The 20,798-nt window shown below is 38.2% G+C and overlaps 1 protein-coding gene across 3 annotated transcripts in view; it reads left to right on the top strand.

The window, feature by feature from the left end:
- RBPJ (recombination signal binding protein for immunoglobulin kappa J region) overlaps positions 1–16,934 on the top strand; it is a 1,681,970-nt gene extending 1,665,036 nt beyond the window's left edge. For all 3 annotated transcript variants that reach the window (XM_044062156.1, XM_044062154.1, XM_044062155.1), the window contains one exon: positions 15,044–16,934. In XM_044062156.1, the coding sequence (XP_043918091.1) occupies positions 15,044–15,368 (325 nt within the window). In that variant the 3' untranslated portion in view covers positions 15,369–16,934. The remainder of the gene's footprint in view (positions 1–15,043) is intronic.
- Positions 16,935–20,798: the final 3,864 nt, after the last annotated feature.

Genomic DNA, 20,798 nt, shown 5'->3' with positions numbered 1-20,798 from the left:
TCAAAACCCAGAAAAGGATAAATCTAATCTGACCAAATCACAATAAACAAGCCACATTAGCCCTTAATGAACTCAAACAAGATTTCAAACTATATGACCCTTTTCATAGGTTCATAGGTTGGTACTAGGCTATCAGCCCTAGGGCCTATACAAGCCTAGCCATAACAATTCCCTGGCTATTTCTTCCCACATTATTTACTTTCCTGGACCCCTGTCTAGCAGGGCGACTGACGTGATCCCTGGGCTGAATTTCCTTTCTCCCATCCAATCATCAAGGTTCCTCTTGAAGAGGTCCAAAGAGGCACTCTGCTTGACATGTATGGTCAATCTATTCCAGAGTCTGGGGAGTGTCTGGGTCAGGAACCTATCCCTCCAGCATGTTTTGTTTATTGTGATGACAAGGTTTAGATCCCTGGAGCATGTAGCTCTGACGGATTGGGATTTCTTTAAGTGTAGCATGTCCAACAGCTCTGGGTTTGACATGGCCTTGTATGTTAAGCAGAGATCGCCTCTGAGTAGACGATATGCGACAGAGTATAGCTGGAGTTTTTTAAGGTGGTCAGCGTAGGGCATCTGCTTTAGGCCTGTGATTCTTTTAGTGAGGTATTTCTGAGGCCTTTCCAGTTGTTGCAGATGTCTTGAGAGGTACATACCAAATGGGGCGTTGTATTCTATAATGGGTCTAATGAGGGATGAGTACAGTGGGACAATGACCTCCTTTTTCTGGATGAAAAGCCCTTCGTGATGAGGTGTGCCACATAGAAGGATTTCCTGACTGTTGTGGCGATGTGGTTATCGAAGGTGAGACCACTGTCCACCTGTGTCCCTAAGTCTCTTATCACACTTTCTGTGTTTAGTGTACTGCCACCTATATGGTAATTCATGGATACATGTTTTTCCCAAAGGGGATAACAATACATTTCTTGGCATTGAGCTTGAGCCCATGGCTCTGGCACCAAGCATCTGTTTCTGTAAGGCCCTTTTGTAGAGTATCCACATCATTTGGGAATTCAATAATGGCTCCCAGTTTGCAGTCATCTGCAAACTTTGTTAGCCAGAGTCCCTTAGTGTTGACCTGTACTTCAGAGAAGTAGATGCCAAACAAGAGCGGCCCCAGGACTGAACCCTGAGGTACTCCACTTGTCACTTGTCTGGAGCTGGATTTGGAGTCGGCTACTTTTACAGTGTGGGTTCTATCAGTAAGCCATTTAGCAACCCATTGGGTGACATAGGGATTAATGCCCAACTTAGTAAGTTTATCTAGGATTCCAGAGTGGGGGATGGTGTCAAAGGCCTTGGCCAAGGTCTAGATAGGCTGTGTGGACCACCTTAAATAAATATGGGAACAGTGCAGATAAAACAGGGAAATTCACATTCTGTTCGCAATGCCACAAAATGTGGTCAAGGATAGATGACTTAATCTCTAACATATTCATTAACATGGACCCAACAATAACTATACATTCCAGGTTCTTTTCAGATCACTCCAAAATCACACTGAACATTAACTGGGACAAAAAGATATATTTAGAGAATAGGGGTCATAATTGGTCAATAAACCCTAATTTACTTTCCAAAATGGATGTAATAAAAGAAACAGAAGCAATACTAAAAATAACTCTTACAAATATCACCAACTCCCAAGTACCAACTGACATAGAATGGGCTGCAACCAAAGCACAAATTAGAGGATTGTTTATCAAAAAAGCAGCATACTATAAAAAAATACAACTGAAAGAGGAGCATATACTGAAAGGGAAAATAGAGCATCTTGAAAAAGAACTAATAAATAACCCTAAGAACCAAACTGAAGCAGAACTTTTAAAACTGCAAAGGTATCTATATATGTTAGAAACCAGGAACCTATCTTTTTATGAAGCCAGAATGTTAGCGACTTGTACAGAAGAAGCTCAAATACCATTTAGCCACTTATACAGAAGAAGCTCAAATGCCATCTAGAGCTCTGGCCAGAATCATCTCCCAACACAAAATACCTCCAATATATCAGAAATAAACTACAGAGACAAAAACTACACAAAAAAATGAAGACATTATTAAAACATTTGAACAAATATACTCTCAAATATATGGAGCACAAATACTACAAACCTCAAAGGAAGATAGAACTCTTTTCCTTCAAAAACTGAAATTTCCTAAACTCAATTTAGACTATTTATTTATTTATTTATTTATTTATTTATTGCAGTTGGTTTACCAGGATAGTCCATTGGGCCATTGAAGAACCCGTTTTCAATGGAGTCCTGGGGAGAAAAGCTCCAAAAAGAAAAATAAATGTACATTACAGTAAAAACTAACTGAACCGATATCCATCAGTGAAATTATTACAACAATCAAACACTTGAAAGCGCATAAGGCTCCTGGTCCGGATGGACTCGCATCAGAATTTTACAAAGCATTTTCCCCCTTGATAGCCAAACTACTATACACTGAATTACATAATAAACTATAAAATAAATGATATCTACTTTAATGCCTCTAAAACCATCTTTATATTAAAAGAACACACAGACCCCAAAACCCCGACAGCTACAGACCCATCTCCCTCTTAAATGTAGATACTAAAATATTTACCTCTATACTTGCAAACAGAATGAAAAATCTGATAGAGAAAATCCTCTCCCCAGAACAATCTGGTTTTACACCACATAGACAGACTAGTGATAATACATTAACATTAGATGCACTAATATCCTATGCTAACCGATACAATATCAACATCTACACAATGGTAGTGGATGCCCACAAGGCATTTGATAGGGTTAATCTAGAATTCTTACTCCAAACACTACCCTAATTTAATATACCCAATAACTTCATTCAGATCATCCAAACTCTCTATAGCAACCCATACACATCTCTATATATAAATAAAACTTGGCCAAATAGGATCCTAATAAAAAATGGAACAAGACAAGGATGCCCATGCCCTTCTTGTTTAACCTATACCTAGAACCACTCTTTCTATACATTAAACAAAATACATACCACAATCCTCCATCAATACACAACTTCAAAATATACCTCACTGCATTTGCGGATGATCTGAACATATACTGCACTACACCAAATTCAGATATAAACAAAATAATAGCTGCAATTGAACATTTCTCGACTATGCCTAACTACAAACTAAACCTCAGTAAAACTAATATTTTCCCCCTAAAAACACCCAAACTCATCTCACTAATACCATTGTTAAACACAATAAAAATAAAAGAAGAAACTAAATATCTGGGAATCACCTTTTTCCAGAATAACAAAGACTTCTACCAACACAATGTAAACCTTAAATGGCAAAATATAATGCAAGACTGTAAAAAAATGGAACAGCCTAAAACTACCATTCTTGGCCAAAGTATCAGTAATCAAAATGAACATTTTACCTTGACTAATGTATATATTCACAGGCAACAATACATAATAAATTCTTCAAACAAATTCATACCTTCCTAGCAAAATTTATATGGGAACCCAAAAAAACCAGAATCTCCTATCCAAAATGAACACTCCCCAAAAGCAAAGGAGGACTAAATCTACCAGATTTTAAAATGTACTACTCTATCATTAACACTAACAGAATATTAAGAATAGCTGAACATAACCCGTCAGTGGAAAATTGGTCTCCTCTTTGGGTGACAATCTGTTATAGATATATCAAAGCTCTAGGTTTCAATCCCAAAGCACTTCCATTCCTGAAGCAGAAAGAAATACAAACTTATAACATTATAGAGCCCTTAAAACATTCTATCAACTTAGCGCAAAAAACTCTTTCAATTCTTGAACCTTAGACAAGCCATGACAATACTGCAACCCCTTCATAAAAACCCAAATTTAAAAATAAACAATAAGATGCTGGACTTGGTCCCTTTTCCCAGACTGAAAGATAAAACAATCCAAGCTATTTATCCCTACCTTAACTGTTCAATGCAAGAAATGAGGACCAACTTAAACCTCCCTAAATCACACACAATAATCCTAAAACAAATCAAAGAACTGTGTTCCAGTTACCTCCAAAATGTTACTATGACCAATAGTGACATAGAAACTTGTAGCAGGTTTTGGAAAACTATTATCACAACAAAGAAAACTATTACTAATTCATATAAAATGATCAAATACCAGAAAGACCTCCTCTTCTCTAACTACTGGAGAAAAATTAAACCAACCATAGATGATCAGCAAATAAGCCAGGCAATCAATCTAACACTGAAGATTATACCCCTCAAAAAGTTAGCATACACTCAGCTCATGATCAGTAATAATGTTTATTTTACACCTGCAATCCTACACAAATTTAACACATCAAAATCGCCTTTCTGCCCACACTGTAAGGACCAGATAGCTGACTTAATCCATGTGTTTTGGAGCTGTAAATGTGTCTATAAACTCTGGAACTCTCTCAAGGTACAATTACAAAAAACGGGTTATCAAACATCAACATTAACTTGGGAATTCGCTCTATTACACATTCTCCCACCCAACATACCAAGAAAACAAGTAAATACACTTTTAACAGTTTTCCTACTAATGAAACTGTATATAGTTTTTAAATGGCTAGATACGATAAATATATCTTGGGAGGGTTTTAAACAAGTAGTTATACAACACCTTTTAGCTCATAAAATAATAGATAAAAAAAACAAAAACATGAAATCCAGAGAAATTTGGGAACAAACCTTTAATATCATATTAGCATAATTCATCACACAGCAACTTAGAAATACACTATAATGGAACCAAAGAACACATACAAGTTCAGATATTAAATAACTTGGATATTACGAATGTATATACTGTCTATATAACTGTGTAACTAACAGTGAAAGCATCTATGTACATAGTGTAAATAGATATGTTGTATGACCTATAATATCCTGTGGTATTTGACATCAATGTATAACATATATACGGTCATGTTGTAAGATAGTTTTTATTTGTGACATTTATTAATGTAAAAAAATAAAATAAAATTTATTGGAAAAAAAAAAAGATTGCTGTTAAGCAACTGTTTTTTGATAATAATCCTAGAGCACAACTCGGGCAACAAAAAGTGGAAAGGGCAGTCAACAAGCTTAGGGGAGCCTTTAACAAGGAATATAACGAGAGACCCTGTAGATGTATTAGAAATATTTCAGAAATTTTATGAAAATGTATATAAAGCAGAGAAATATGGAAATCAAGAAAAGGTACAAATGGAAATGTTTATGGAAGAATTAAATATGCCAAAGTTAGGAGTAGATGAGGCTCAATTATTAACAGGATAGGAAGGGATGAGATAAAAATGGCTATGTATAACCAATCTGCAGGAAAATCCCTAGGAATAGATGGTATTCCTGTGGAAGTTTAGAAGTTAGGAGGGAAAAAATGATAAAGATCTGGAAGGTTTTATTTAACAGTATTTTATGAGGAGAAGTTCCAGCATCCTGGAAGAAGGCAAGTGGTAACAGTAATACATAAAGAGGGTAAACATCCATCGGATCCAGCTTCATACAGGCCCATTTCATTACTAAACCATGATTATAAAGTGACACTATAACGGCTAAAAGAATGGCAAAAGTGATACCAAAATTGATGGATATGGATCAGTGCTGTTTTGTGGAGGGGAGGCAAACATTTGACAATATTAACAGAACATTGATGATCCAGAGGGAAGCAGAATGTAAGAAAGTACCACATTTATTGGTGGGTCTTAATGCAGAGAAAGCATTTGACAGAGTAGACTTGGGACTTCATGAGCAGGGCAATGGAAGCATTTGCTTTCTCTGATACAATTATAAGATTAAATAGAAGAATATATGAGGGATTGGAGGTGCAAATTAACGTGAGTGGGGTCCTCTCCGATAATTTTTGCATGAGTAGAGGAACCAGGCAGGGTTGTCTGCTTTCCCCTTTGTTATTTGCATTATATTTAGAACCTCTGGCAAAGATAATAAGGGACTCGGAAGTTCAAGGATATAATTGGTATGGAAGTCAGGAAAAGCTGGCTCTGTTTGCAGATGATATTCTCTATACATGACAAAACCAGAAAGGGACATTACAATGTTGTGGAACATTTTAAGACAGTTTCATATCTTCTCAGAATACAAAATTAATGAAGCTAAAACAAAGGCAATAGCAGTAAATTATGTACCCACTCATGAATTGGTCCAACAATATCCATATTTATGGGGACATGATAAAATGAAGTATTTAGGAGTATGGATTAGAAATTACTCTGTGGTAGCAACTAAGGATATGTGGAAAGAGACTAAACAGAAGATAATACAAAAAATTGAGAAAATGAAAGTTTTGTTATATGGATATGGATACTAAGCTACAAGCCGTTAAAATGTTTTTAGTCTCTTTAGTCTTATACACAGGTCAGGCATACCTTTATCAACCAGAGGAGAAATTGTGGACAGCAATTAAAAAAAGAGTTGAAGGATTTTATCTGAGACGGGAAGACAGCAAGGGTCAAGTAGGATAAGCTGATTCTACCAATAGAACAAGGTGGACTAGGATTACTTAATTTGAGAGGGAATTTTAGAGCAACACAGTTAAGGCACTTTTACATCGCACAGGCAGAAAACTGTAGTTCAAGGTGGAAAGGGATGATGACACAGGGAAGAAGCTCAAGAAATAAGGAGAGATTGGGATTTTGGATGCAGACTCTTTAAGGAGAACAGCCAAAAATTATATAGAGTATTATATTCATAAAACAGCAGGGTGTATTTAAGAACTAAACAAATACGAGAATGGAGAAAAGAGATTTTGACGATAGGGTTGACTGTGGTCAGGCATACAAATAATAGGCAAGAGGGGGCTGGAATTTATTGGAGAACATTGGCAAAGGAACCAATGTATTTGGAACAAATGACTAGAAAGGGAAAGGTAATAGAATGGGAAGAGGCCATAAATTTATTTGGACTGCAGGTTAGAGATTGCCTTCCCTATCAAGGATTGTTATCAGAGTATAGGCATATGAAAGACCAGCACTGGTAGAGTTTTTAATAGAATGTAGAACTGAAGCTGCCATTAAAAAAGGAATAATTAGTAAAGCATATAAAATACTGCATGGTAATTACACAAATCAATCAGAGGAGCTTAGAAAGGATTAGGAAGAGAGATTGGATAAGCAATTCACAAAGAGACAATGGGGGATATATGTATATCTCCCAAATATGCAACAAAGTCCGGAAGATTTAGGATCTTTGCCTGGAAATGTTTACATAGGTATTTTTATACCCCAGGTAGACTCCAAAGAATTTTTCCTCAGGTAAATAGCAAATGCTGGAGGTGTGATGGACAAGAAAGAGGTAGCTGGGAACATATTATTTGGAGGTGTGATGAGCTGGCAGACTTTTGGAATTCCCTGCGGGCTGCTCTGTTGGAGATGCTGGGTGGGCAGATTGGACTGACTGGGGAGATAATTTTTTTGAGTTATGCTACAGAATCGGAATTGCCTGGACATAGTAAACCTTGCTGAGTCTAATTATGGTGGCTGCCAAAAAAGCAATTACTAGAAATGTCTAGACCAACTTTACTAGAAGTAGCGAATATAGAAACTGAGATAAAAGAACTGGAATTGGGATCTTTAGAAAAGGGAAGGAGCAAACTACCTAGAAAAAAAAATGGGAGTTGTGGGAAAAGTATATGCAGAGCAGGAATGAGGTTTAAGCAGCAGAATTTGAGTAACGAATATAATGCTTAACTGCCAATGACTATAATGTTTATAAGTGGTAAGTAATACTTACAACTTCATTTGTTTCAATGGTGTATGTGATGTAAAATGTTTACAACTGAAGTGATTTCATTTTGTATGTTTTTCATTTATGTAAATGTAAGCTCGCCTTTGTCACATGTGGAAATTTAATAAAAATGTTGGGGAAAAAAGAATTTGACTTATTCTTCTCAGATTCCTTCTCCCTTAGATTATGGTTCTGAGGAAGTAGAGTGTAGCATTCCTGACTAATCCATCTGAGGAGTTTTCTTTTGGTGACACTATTTCCAGAATGATGGGGGTTTTCAAATAGGACTGTGCTCTGGTGTCTGATGTTCAGAAGAGATCATATGAGCTTCAGAAGATGGAGTCTCCTAGGCCTTCTGCTGTTACTCGTGTTCTTGCTGCCTTGTTGGATGCATTTTCTACTGCTTTTCAGACTCCTGATTCCTAGCTCCCTGTCCCCAGAAAACATGATAGGTTTTATAAAGTGCTTGATGACTGCAAGTTTCTAAGTGCCCTTCTGTGGTATCTATTGCCTCTGATAAACCCTCCAAATTGTTGCCTTCTACAAAATTGCTTCCCTCTGACAAGGACAACAGAACCGTGGAGAGGCTAGGTAAGATGTATGCTTCTACTACCCTGGTCTTTAGAGCTGTGAACTGTCAAACACACATGACCAGATATGTTTTGGCTGTTTTCTCCCAGGCCACTCAATCTTTTTCAGATCTTCCTGACTCTGAAGGAAAGGCCACTGCTCTTTCCTTGCTAGGGACATCTTCCCAAGTTGTTCACCATTCCATTAAATGCAGCTGTGATACAACTGATGCTTCCTCTAGGGCTGCTGCTTTTGGTCCTGTTTTGAGGAGGTATTCCTGGCTCAGACTCTAACCTTTGCCTGATGATATCAAAGCTAAACTGATGGCTGCTTCGCTGGATAATAAGTATTTGTTAGGTGCTGTTGCAGAGTTGTTAAAGTCCATGCAAGAAAAGGGTAAGGCCTTACAGGATTTGAAGCACATATTTGTTTTGTCTGTGTCCATATTTCAAAGAAATTACTCCAGCAAGCCTACCTTCATTCATAGACAACCCCCCCCCCCAAAGTAAAAAAAAAGTGGTAGGACTCCTCCTGCTAAGGCCACCCAAACTCTTACTACTCAGAAGCCTCTTTTTCCTGACAAAAACCAAGTGCTGTTTGACTGTACTTGCCTGTTCTCAGTCACATTCCTCTTTCTCTGCATCTATCCCTGTTCCTTCCTGTTTGGTGAAAGGTCATCAGAGAAACCCTGGGTTCTTTCCATAATTCACCAGAGTTATTACATGGTTTGAAAAGATCCCCCTCTCTTTTGGGGCATTACTCTGCATCCTCTGGAACAGCTGCCCTGTTTTCCAGAGGTGCTTCAGGGTCTGTTGGCTCAGAAAACAATTCAGGAAGTTCCAGCTCCACAGAGGAGAAAGTGGTTTTACTCCAGAATGTTCTTGGTCCCCAGAAACGAAGGCACCTGGAGGACCCATTCTGGATCTTTCTCAGCTAAGCACCTTTTTTGAAAGTCCCTTCCTTTTGGATGCTATCCCTTCAAACCTTGTTTCCTTCTCTTCTTCCTCAGGCTTTTCTAGTTTTCATGGATCTGAAGGATGCTTATCTACACATTCCCTTTCATCCCTTTTTCAGGAAGTTTTTACGTTTCTCTGTTGCTTCCTGACATTTTTAGCACTATGCTTTGCCCTTGCTACTGCCCAGGGGTCTTCACCAAATGCATCTCTCCTGTGATTGCTTTCTGCAGATTGAGAGGGGTACAGCTCTTTCCCTACCTGGGGAATGTACTCATTCAGGTCTCTTCTCCAGAGATTTTACTTCAGCATCTGCAGTTTATTTCTGTCCTGCAAAGCCTGGGGTTTACTGTAAATTACCCAAAAATCATTCCCGACTCCTCCTCAGGATCATGTTTTTTTTCTGGGGTGGAGGCTTCAGACTGTTCCAATGCTGGCATCCCTGCCCTCCTCCCAAGTTTCAACTCTGATTGCATTCTTTCAATCCTTTCTTCCTCTGGCTTCATTTGTAGCCAAGGAATTTGTGAGGGCACTATTCCTGTGCTGCTTCTGGCCAAGCTCCAGTGGTTTCTAAAGTTAGTTTAGCTTCAGCATTCTCATCCTTTATATTTTCTAGTCCCTCTTCTTCCATGCCTCAAGCTGAAACTTCAGTGGTGGATCCATCCATTGTCTCTCACCCCAGGGCTTCCATTTCACCCTCCAATCCCCTCTCAGGAACTCTTCACAGATGGCTTGTGTCTGGGATGGGGGCCTCCTTCAGTCATCTGAAAGTGCTGGGCCTTTACTTTCTGTGACAAAAAAAAAAAGGCCACATCATTGTCTGAGATGAGAGCTGTTCTTTTGTTACTGTAGACTTTTTATTCTCTTTTTCCTTCCAGGACCCTTCAAAATTCTCACAGACAATACCACAGTGATGTGGTATGTCAAGCAAGGGGGAGAAGGTCTTATCTCCTATGCTGATTAGCTCTTCAGGTATGGGATCTAGCTATCCAATATCAGGTGACCCTTCACACAGTTTACATTAGATTGGATCAGAAGATAATGGCAGATTCTCTTAGCAGGTTCATAACACAGTGTTATGTTGCTAGTGGATGCTTCACATGGATGTGTTTCTGGACATTGACCACCAGTGGGGTACTCCTCCAGTAGATCTTTTTGCCTCCCCTTGAAACAGACAACTTCCTCTCCCTTGTGCCATAGTCTAATGTCCTCTGGCCTGGAAGGTGGATGCCCTCTCTTTCTTGGAAGAGTATGTTTCTTTGTCTTCCTCTCATTCTGAAGGTCCTGTTCAAGATAAAACAGGATGCTCCCAAAATATTGCTGGTGACTCCCTTTTGGCCCACACAGCAGTGGTTCCATCTTCTTCAGCATTTAGCAAAGGGCAGTCATCCCAAGTTACCTCCCAGGGTGGACCTACTCACACAAGACAAGGGGTCTCATACATCCCCAGCTGTCCACTCTTCAAGTGACATGGTTGATAGGGTTTTGATCCCCTTCAGAGACCTTTTATTCTGAGGACGTGCTTCAGGTCCTATTGGGGGGGGGGGGGCAGGAAACCCACCACTAGAAAATGTTTGTCCAAATGGAAGAGATTTTCTGCTTGGTGTCTTTCATAACCTGGATCCACTGACTGCAGATGTTGCTTTGGTTCTCTTATTTGTATGAAATACTCAATGCTGCATTGGCATATTCTTCTGTTAAGGCTTACATGTCAACTATTTCTGCTCATGTGCCTTTGACTCTCCTTTTGGCCTCTAGATTTGGGACCAGTTTCTTAAAGGCGTCCTTCACATTAGTCCACACAGGACGCCTGTCCCTCCTTTCTGGGATCTTAATTTTGTTTTAGAAAAATTGACCATCTCCTTTTCAGCCTGCAGCTTTAGATTCCATGTACAGCATCTTGGAAGACTGTTCTTTTGACCCTTACTTCTGCCAGATGGGTGTCTGAGCTGCAAGCCCTTATGGCTGTTCCTCCCTTTTTAGTTTTCCATAAAGACAGGGTGTCCCTTCGTACTAATCCTTCTTTTATGCCCAAGACAGTTAATGAGTTGTCGATTAATCAGTCTATTCATTTGCCCACTTTTTTTTCCATTCTCCGCAATCTGCTAGTGAAGAGGTTTTGCACACCTTGGATTTGCAGAAACTCTGGTATTATTTGGATACAACTAAAGCTTTTCATAAGTCTGAATAGCTTTTTGTTTTTTTTCAATATAGGTCTATAGGTTTGGCTGTTTCTAAGCAAATCATTTTTTATTGGATATCTAAAGTCATTTCTTTTTACTATTCTTTTCGTGGGAAGAGCCTTCCTTCTGTTAAGGCTCATTGTACTAGGGCTGTGGCTTCCTGTGGTGCTTTTTTTTTGTATGCTAATTTTGTATTCTTGAAGCAGCTTCCTGGACTTCTGTGCATACCTTTGCCAAGCACAAGTTGGATGTGATTTCTAGGACCAGAGCTAGTTTTGCCAGGGCCATTCTCCATGGTTTCCGAGAGGGCTCTGCTGACCCTTCCTCCTTCCTTTCTTCTTGTTGAACTGCTGCACTCTTCCTATTGTAAAGAATACTACAACAGTGATGTGGAAGGAAATAGTACTTTTGTGTAAAATCTTACCATAACTGTAGATGTCCTCTACACTGTTGCAATATTCACTCCCTCTCTCCCCTGGTCCTTTTTGCTTCTGAATGTGCATGATGTTACCTGATATTATCCTTAGTTTGTCATTCCTATTGGGGCTTTTCAGTTGTGAGGATGGTACATCCGGATGTCACCTTTATGCCCTCTGCCATGATATTATGTATAGCATATGGATCTACTTTGAAACATCACAGCCCCTATCATTGAATGTCAGCTTGCTGAAACGAACATTGCACAAAAATTGTGAAAGCTTCAAAACTTGAATGGCAAACTTTTCCTAGGGTAAGTAAACACTTGCCTTAACTTACACAAAACACGAACCAAAGTAAGTAAAATCCATCTAGGTGGGGGGGGGGGGGCTGTGCCCCCACACCCCCCTGATTATATATACCAAACTCCTGGGTCACAGTACAGTAGAAGAAAGGGCATATTGGGCAAGTGTTTACTTACCCTGGGAAAACTTCGCCGTTCTGGTTTTAAGTTTTCATAATTTTTGTCTCTGGTAAATGCTGTTTGATGATATGGGCTGTCATGTTTCAAAGTAGACCCTCACACACACACTCTGTGTGTGTGTGTGTGTGTGTGTGTCTGTGTGTGTGTGTGTGTGTGTGTGTGTGTGTGTGTGTGTGTGTGTGTGTGTGTGTGTGTGTGTGTGTGTGTGTGCGCGTGCGTGTGTGTGCGTGTGTGTGTGTGTGTACATACGTATGGGAGTCATGTTTTTTACTGAAAAATGGTTTTATCAACAAGGGAATTGTTAAGTTTAATTTGCTGATTCCTGCATTTTGATGAAAAGTACCACATTTCAACAAGAACTAGTAACAGTGGGATGTAAGGAAGTTTTGTAGTTTGAGTTTGTATATTTATATATGCAGGGGTGTGGGGAACACAGGAGAGTTTACCCCTGCATAGAAATGCCGATTAAACCTGTATTTCTGAACTGTTGTTATATGCGAGTTTTTTTTTTTTTTATGTAATGTTTTTAATGTAAATGAATGCAGTGCAAGTTACATTAATATAAAGTCTTATAGTTTGTATGCATACTCGTACATATGGGCACATTTAGCTGATTTCTGTGGCATGAATTGGAAGTTTAGACTTGGTTGCTGCACCAATCCTTCTTGTTGTAAATACTGAAGTCAGTAGTGGGAACATTAAATGTTTACTTTTCTGAAGGTCTCAGTGCTACAAGGGCATATGTTAATTGTGATTTGAAAATAATTCTCATAGTCATATATGTATTGTCCTCCTAAATCCTGAATCATTAAGTTCCAGCTTCTTACCCAAATACCTTAACGATTTTTTGAAGTCTTTTTTTCTTGTTATAAGCTTATGAGATAATCCCTGGTGGAGAATTTTCACTGAAGGGAATTGTAATGGTAAAAGTATGCAGATTAAGGCTAGGAGGTTTCCCGTATGTGACCTGTGAATCCGAGATGCCAGACTAGCAATTTATCTAACTTAATGAAATTTAGTAGAGAGCATCATTGTCGTAAAATGCCTGGATGAGACTGATGTAGCTAAATGACACTTAAAACTGAAAGTTTACAGTGACTTGAGAGGAGTATTCTGTACTATTCCAGATTCTGCATGAGAATACATGTTGTTTGTTATGAGATAAAGCATGTTTATAAGCTTCTTGAATATATTTTCCTCCAGAAACTGCAGTGTTATATGCATTCACATGCACTGGTTGTTCAAAATTCCTGTAAAAGAAAGGAAGCTGAATTACAGATGTTTTCAGTAGTAATGACAGATGTGACATCTTTGTTACCATTAGTGCTAATATTTGGCCTGATAAGTTGATCCTCCCTTGCTACCTGTCAGACAGGTTGAAAATATAGATAGGACTGAATAATTGACTTAAAAATCAAACTGTTCCTTGCAGAAAAATCAGCCCTACAGAGTACCACCATACAGTTATCAGGTTCTTGCCCAGCCAAGGTTACCTGTATTATTTTCCTGTGTCAGTCATAATCCTTTGCTTGCAGATTCTTTAGAAGTAAAGCATTTTCGAACTTCACTCTTTCCATCTGGATGAGACTATTTATTTTTGGGTAGCCCTGAATTAATACAGTACTTCCAAGTCTACTGTGTGAGTCGGTGTAGTTAACATTGTATCACAGTTTGTATTACAAGATTTAATAGAAATGTCAAAATAAAGTGCAGTATGATGCCTTTTGATCTCTGGAAATCTGGCGAAAATTGTATTCCAGTGTTTCTACAGAGTGTGTTGTGCAGAGCATAAGACTATAAGAAAACTCATCAAACGTTTTGTTTGAGATTTGTGACTTCCCTTAAAATTTGACAATTTACAAATATTTTGTAAAAAAATATTGTACAGTTTCTCACAGAGCATATTCTGTAGTACTTCACAGACAATTGAAATTGCTGTCAGAAATTTGTAGCACTACATTCTTGATGAAGGGGACATGAATTTTGCTCATGGTTACAAATATTTTTGTAGTTTGTGACTGATGGGTTTTATGATTGAGTACCTGAAACTGTAATTGTTTGAAAGGTTTACTTAAAAATTAAGCCATTTTTTTACATTTTTTTCTCTACCTGATGACATTAGTATTTAGCCCATTTGTTCTCCCTTACTGGGTATCCTTAGCTCAGAGATGAGAGTTGACCAAAGTGGCTGTGCTCCAGATGGTCATGGAGATGTTCTTTTCCCCCCTTGCTGGCAGAGAGATTGTGGTGGCTGATATAGTGGGCCTCCTTCACCCAACCACACTTGCTTCTTCTGCATGCTAATGATGTTGCCATGTCTAGCTTGGGATAAATAAACCCATGTCCACAGACATGGCTATTTTCTTAGATATACAAACTAGTCAGTCAACTCCCCTCCTTTCCTACCTAATTCTTCCTTTGCCTGAGCTAGTATTCAAACTTAGGTCATCAGGCTCGTAAGCAGGGTTTTAGCTCTTTGCTTATATTTTTTTTGTGTGCACATTGAAGAGCAGATTTATTTTTCTGCAAGCACAAATGTAACACTTATCTTAACATGTGTGTGCTATGCTAAATGTTTTCTTTATTATTCGTTTATAGTTTAGTTAAGGATAAATATTTTTATACTGAACTGTTAGTGAAATATATTTGCATGTATTCAGTTTGCCTTTTCTCTCTCTCTCTCGTCAGATGTGCAGAGAGTATGCTGTGTGTGGTGCCAGATATTTCCGCATTCCGGGAAGGCTGGAGGTGGGTTCGTCAACCAGTTCAAGTTCCAGTAACATTGGTTCGTAATGACGGAATTATTTACTCCACCAGCCTTACGTTCACTTATACACCAGAACCAGGTCCAAGACCACACTGCAGTGCAGCAGGAGCCATCCTTAGAGCAAACTCCAGTCTGATGGCTTCCAATGAACCAAGTACAAACAGCGAAGGAAGTTACACAGGCATTAATGCCAATGCAACCACTGTCACATCTTCTGCAGCAGCAGCTGCAGCAGCAGTATCCTAACTAGAACTTGACATAAACTAAATAAGACTTCAGACTGCTGCACATAAAATAATTGGAACTGTACATGTGAACAGCCTTTGCAATTTCATGAAGCAACACTTCTGCCTAGATAATCTTACTCAAGTTTGTATCACAAACTAAGTGATGGATTCAAAGACCACGAGGAGAAGATGCATCAGAAATGCAAACAAAGAAATATACAGATCTATTTTTCAGCTTTTTTAATACGGGCAGATTGTGAATGTGGGATAAATGAGAACTGCTAGGAGAAAGCATGAACATAACATAGTTTTTACGGACCAAGGAACTTGTATAAGCTTTAGTAAAGGTACATTTTCACCATACCTTTTTGTATTAAACATATAGTACACTTTTGTTACCAAATAGTTTATATTTTTTTTCTTCTGAGCTTGGGCTCTGTTGTGTATTCAGGTTTCATACCTGACATTGCTTGTATAATCTAAGTACCTTATTCTTCCAGTTAAAAAATATACTTTTGGCTGGAACTGTTCTTTTTTAAACTGAAGTCATATGACTTTATATGAACTGAAGGTGTGTTGATCTTTGGAAAAGCAGAACCTCGTAAGGGGACAGCATACCTTTGTTTTTTCTATGTACATCTGCGCGTGTGGACAGATTAAACTGTATGTGTTATGTTAAAAGACTATACATTTGTACAAAAGCTTTAAAATGCCTCTGCCGTGCCTGCATTCCATGCAGTGTGTGTTATCTTTAGTTGTTTTCCCCATCATACATTGAAAGCAGCCCAATTCTTCAGATAATCTGGAGCGTTAAGTATTTATAGTTATTACTGAGGTTTTGCCAAAACCCGATTTTGTAAACACGGCAACATAATATTCATGTAATGTTTTCTGTTTTGCTCTTGGGCCACCTAAGCTCAAATACTGGCCTTTGAATCTTGTTACATTTGTTTGTGACACCCAAAGTGTATTTTTAAATGTTTATTTATATGTTACTTGTTAAGGTTAAACAGTTCATACTAGTTTGAAAAGTAAAATGCATTCTATATATGTATATATATATATGTGTAAAAAATGAAAGCGTAATTACTTTTTATTAGACTGGCACAATGTTTCATGCCTTATAAGATCTTACAGCAAGAAGCAAGATTTGAAACATTTGTTGCCACTCAAGCTGCTAGATAATGCCCTGTATTTTATTAATAAATGCTGCACTTGTTAGCCGTTTCAGCAGATCACAGGCAAACCCCACTGTGATGAAATAACCATGTAAAAAGTATTTTTTTATTAGTTTATACATGTTTAACTGGATGGTAGTTTAAATTTTCTTTTTAAACTTTTTTATCTCTGTATCTTGTATATGTAGTCATCATTAGTATTTTTTGTATTTTTTTGTGTTTTTTCCTCTTTGTTCAGTGCTTGGCTTGCCTCAGACTGTTGAGATAGGCTCTGTGTCTGTCCTGTTTAGCTGCTCTTCATTAGTTAGTCTGCCTTACTGGTGCTGTTACCTTCCATTCTAAACAGTCAACTTCTCTGTCACACTAATAAAGGAAAGTAATATGGTAGTGACCAGGACAAACATTAACTGTGGCTTTTGTTGATCTTTGTTTACAATGCTTAAGAGTTAGGCACTTTCTTTCTTGATGTTTTAATGCCTTTTTCATATGTTAACAGGTGTATAACGTTGAATAGTGCTTTTAAGCTGAAAACAGTTTAGTCCAGAAACATAAAAAAGAAAAAAAAAACAATTCCTGTGAACTTCTATAGGTCATGTTGCTTGGCAGCAGCATTTTTAGTAATCTGATGTGAAAATGTTACATGTATCTAAACTGGTACTGTTTCCCACATTTCATGCTTAAGCTTCCCTAAATGTTTGCAAAGAAAAGTCTCTCTTTTGAGTGGAAAAAATGTACTGAGAAGTAATGGTTATGCTTCCTTGATATTTTAAGCCCGGCATTGTTCCAGGTAGTTGGAAGGTATCATCTGAATTACATTTGAATGAAAGTTACCATGTTATATTTCAGTGCCAAGTAGAGCTGCTTACAGTAAACTGCAACTAGTTTGTCATAAGAACCATTGCTGCAAGTGTATTCATTGTTTGAGAGGATTCATGGTGCTCAGCTGCAAGAGAGTCCAGTAGTAAGTCCTGCAAAGACATTTGGCTGAAAGTCACTGACTTGAGCCTTGGCATGAGGCTGACACAGGTCCCCATATCTCATGCCAGAGATAAAAATCATGAGAAAATGAAGTTGGCAAAGAATGATCACAAGTTAGACCACACCTGCGTGTAAGAAACATGGTAACTCATACTTTCATACAACCACATTTATAGAGGGTGTTCACTCGTAGGGAAGGGCCCCCTGTGGATAGGTGTCTCCCCATTCAGCGTCATAGCATTAAGATATTATTTATGCCTGTTTAAAAAAAATGTGGCGGCATGTCTCCTATGTGCAAGGGAGGCCTGATATGTGATCAGTGTTCTTTGACTACATTTCACTGTTTATGTTCTTCAAAATGTATGGAACCCAGGGTTGGCTACATGATAAGATATACTGACTATGGGTTTCAGCTGTCTTTGCCAGGCTTGCTTTCAGCTGCTTGTCATGCAACCAGACACCCTGAATCTGATACAGGATTTGGCCACAAATGGACATCTGTCTTTCTGGTGAATCTTGAAGAGCAGACATTCCAAGACTAGACACAAGTTTATGTCCCACTCCAAGGACATTAGCTAGAAAGTCATGTAAAGGAAGAACAATCTGTATGATCTTTTTCTTTGTAAGAGTGAACATTTGCCTGTTTCAAGTCTTTTGGTCACTTTCGGGTAAAATTTCAGGAGCAATAAATACCCTGTTTTGGCACTTGCCTTTTCCTTGTTTTTGTACTTCTGCAATTCTTTTTCCGTTTCCTTGTTAAATGCTATCTGTTGGGGACATTTTCAGTATTTATTGACATTCCCAGAAGTCACTAGTACATGTGCCTGTGGGAGACTTGTTCTGCTGAGGATTATAATTTGCAGTACTTTTGCCTGTGGGAAAATCATAACTGGTTGTGAGCACTGTAACGCTTCAGATGTCAGACAGGTGAGAAATCATACAGCCTTTGGGAAAGCTAAAAAGGTTAACAGTGAGACAAGTGATGTCTGTTTAACCCCCGGAATGGCCAAAACCGCCTGTTTGCTGCAAGTATATGAACATTTTTTTTCAATATCTCCTTTCTTTCCTCAGTGCTTGCTAACCATGTAGCTGCCACTGCAACTCTGTCTGGTCTTTCCCCATCACCAGCAATGAGTGTGCAACATTAACAGTGGCAGGCATAAGCAGTTATCTGTTTTAGCCTGATCTCTCCCGTGATGGCTACTGTCTATACTCCTAGAAGTAATAGCCTGCTTCATGTTTCCATGTGCGCAAGTGTGTCTGTGTGTTTGTGCTTGCTCCCTCACGCACCTTATTTAGGCTATTGGCAAGAGCTTTGCAGAGCCAAGTGCATATTCCAAGCTTCTGTACTGGATGCATCATACCTCTGTTTCTGGTAAGTACCAACAGTACAGTGCATTAAAAACAAAAAAACAAACGGAGCCACCAAATACTGCAAAGCTTTAAATAGCATTCTGGTACCTCTGCTCACTGTTTTCAGAGGAATACATTTCAAACACCAAGCAGTCTTTTTATACAAATTCCCAGTTAATACAATCAAGTAATTAGTGACCAATTAAATAACTTACCAGCCCTTAAAGAGCTATTTCCAGTAGTCATCCATAACAAAGTTGAACCATATACATAATGCATTAAACATTCAAATTAATGTGCAGATTTAAATCTCTAGATATAAGTGTTCTATAATTTAATATAAATCTACTTTCCAAGTCTAATAACTTATGTGCAAAATTACTCCCACCCGCTACCAGTGGTTTAGCTAGTACACTAAAAAACAAACTTCCATCATGTCCCTGATGTACCTTATAAAAATGATCTCCAGTAGGACTATCCAACTGTTTATAACATCACCCAAATGCTCCAGAATGCAAATTTTTAACCATTCGCTTAGTCTGACCAATATACCATTTGGAAGGGGAGCGTCCACAGCCTACAATGTAGACCACACCAGAGGAACGGCAGTCAAACCTATCATTAGTCATATACGTGGTACCATTAATGTTAGTGCCAGAAATATTCCTCACCCTAGCACAAAATTTACATTTTCCACATTTATGCAGCCCTGATTACTTAAGTCTTTTAACTTTAAAACTAAGAATTTCTTTTAAATTGCTGTAACCTACCAAAAGAAAATGTGACCTTGGGAAGTAAGTGTTCCACTTCATTCTCACAACATACAGTAAGCCATAAACTATCAACTAAGTTCTTCATAACAGACAAAAAAGGGGGAAATTTAGTAACAAAAAATATACATTCCCCTTCATCCTTACCCTCACCCCTAAATGGCCTATACATCTCTTTCCCAATTATAGTAGAAGAACCACTAAGGCCATGGTTTACTTTGTTTTTTGCTTTCTCAATGGAGGCTTCCAAATAGCCTCTCTGTAATAACCTCTCCTTTATAACATAAATTCCCTTTCAAATAAATGACTTTCTGAAGTATGTTCAAAAATCTGCTTAAATTCCCCATATGACAGGGATTCAAGTAAACGTGGGAGAGAACTGATAGCATGCAAAAAACTGACTGTCGTATCCTTTCTGTAGGGTTTGAATTATACCCTTCTATCACTATCCATGTGCAATTCAATATCCAAAAATTGGATAACATATTTGTTAACAACACAAGTGAATTCCAGCCCAAAAGGGTATTATTCAACGACCTAATAAACTCTTCAAAACTCCCTGATGTCACCCTTACAAATGAAAATCAAATCCTCAATGTAACATTGATATTTAACACAGATCTAACAAAAAAAAAAATCTGTAGTGTACATACAAACTGGAAGTGGGACATGAAGATTATAGCATAAGCATTGGCAAAATTCGCCCCCATGGCTGTTCATTCCCTTTAAGAAAATCTCATTATTGAAAATGAAGTAATTGTGTGTCAAAGCAAACTCGAGTAACTTTACCAAAAAGGTGGTACGTGATCCTTCACCCAACAACCTTCCTACTGCATCTAGGCCCCATCTGATCTTAATATTAGTATACAACAATTTGATATCAACAGTGGCCCAATAAAAATTATCTTCCCATTTCATAGCTTTCACCATTCTACAAAACTCATTTGTATCCTTAAAACGAAAGGGAATTTTGGATAAATATTTTTTCAAGTGGCTATCCAAAAGTATTCCAGTGTGTTCCAAAAAAGAGCCACAGCAAGAAACAATAGGTCTTCTTGGAGGTTCTGTTAAATTCTTGTGAATTTAGGTAGGGCATAGAAAGTAGGATGCCTGGGAAATGGTATTTTTTTTAACATCTTGTGAGGTCAAAAAACCCAACCCCTCATCCTG

This window comes from Protopterus annectens, chromosome 2.part1 (genome assembly GCF_019279795.1).
Source record: "Protopterus annectens isolate FY-2018-M chromosome 2.part1, PAN1.0, whole genome shotgun sequence".
NCBI classification, from domain to species: Eukaryota; Metazoa; Chordata; order Ceratodontiformes; family Protopteridae; genus Protopterus; species Protopterus annectens.
Note: the sequence above shows the minus strand (reverse complement) of the source record. Positions and strands in the feature narration are given on the sequence as shown.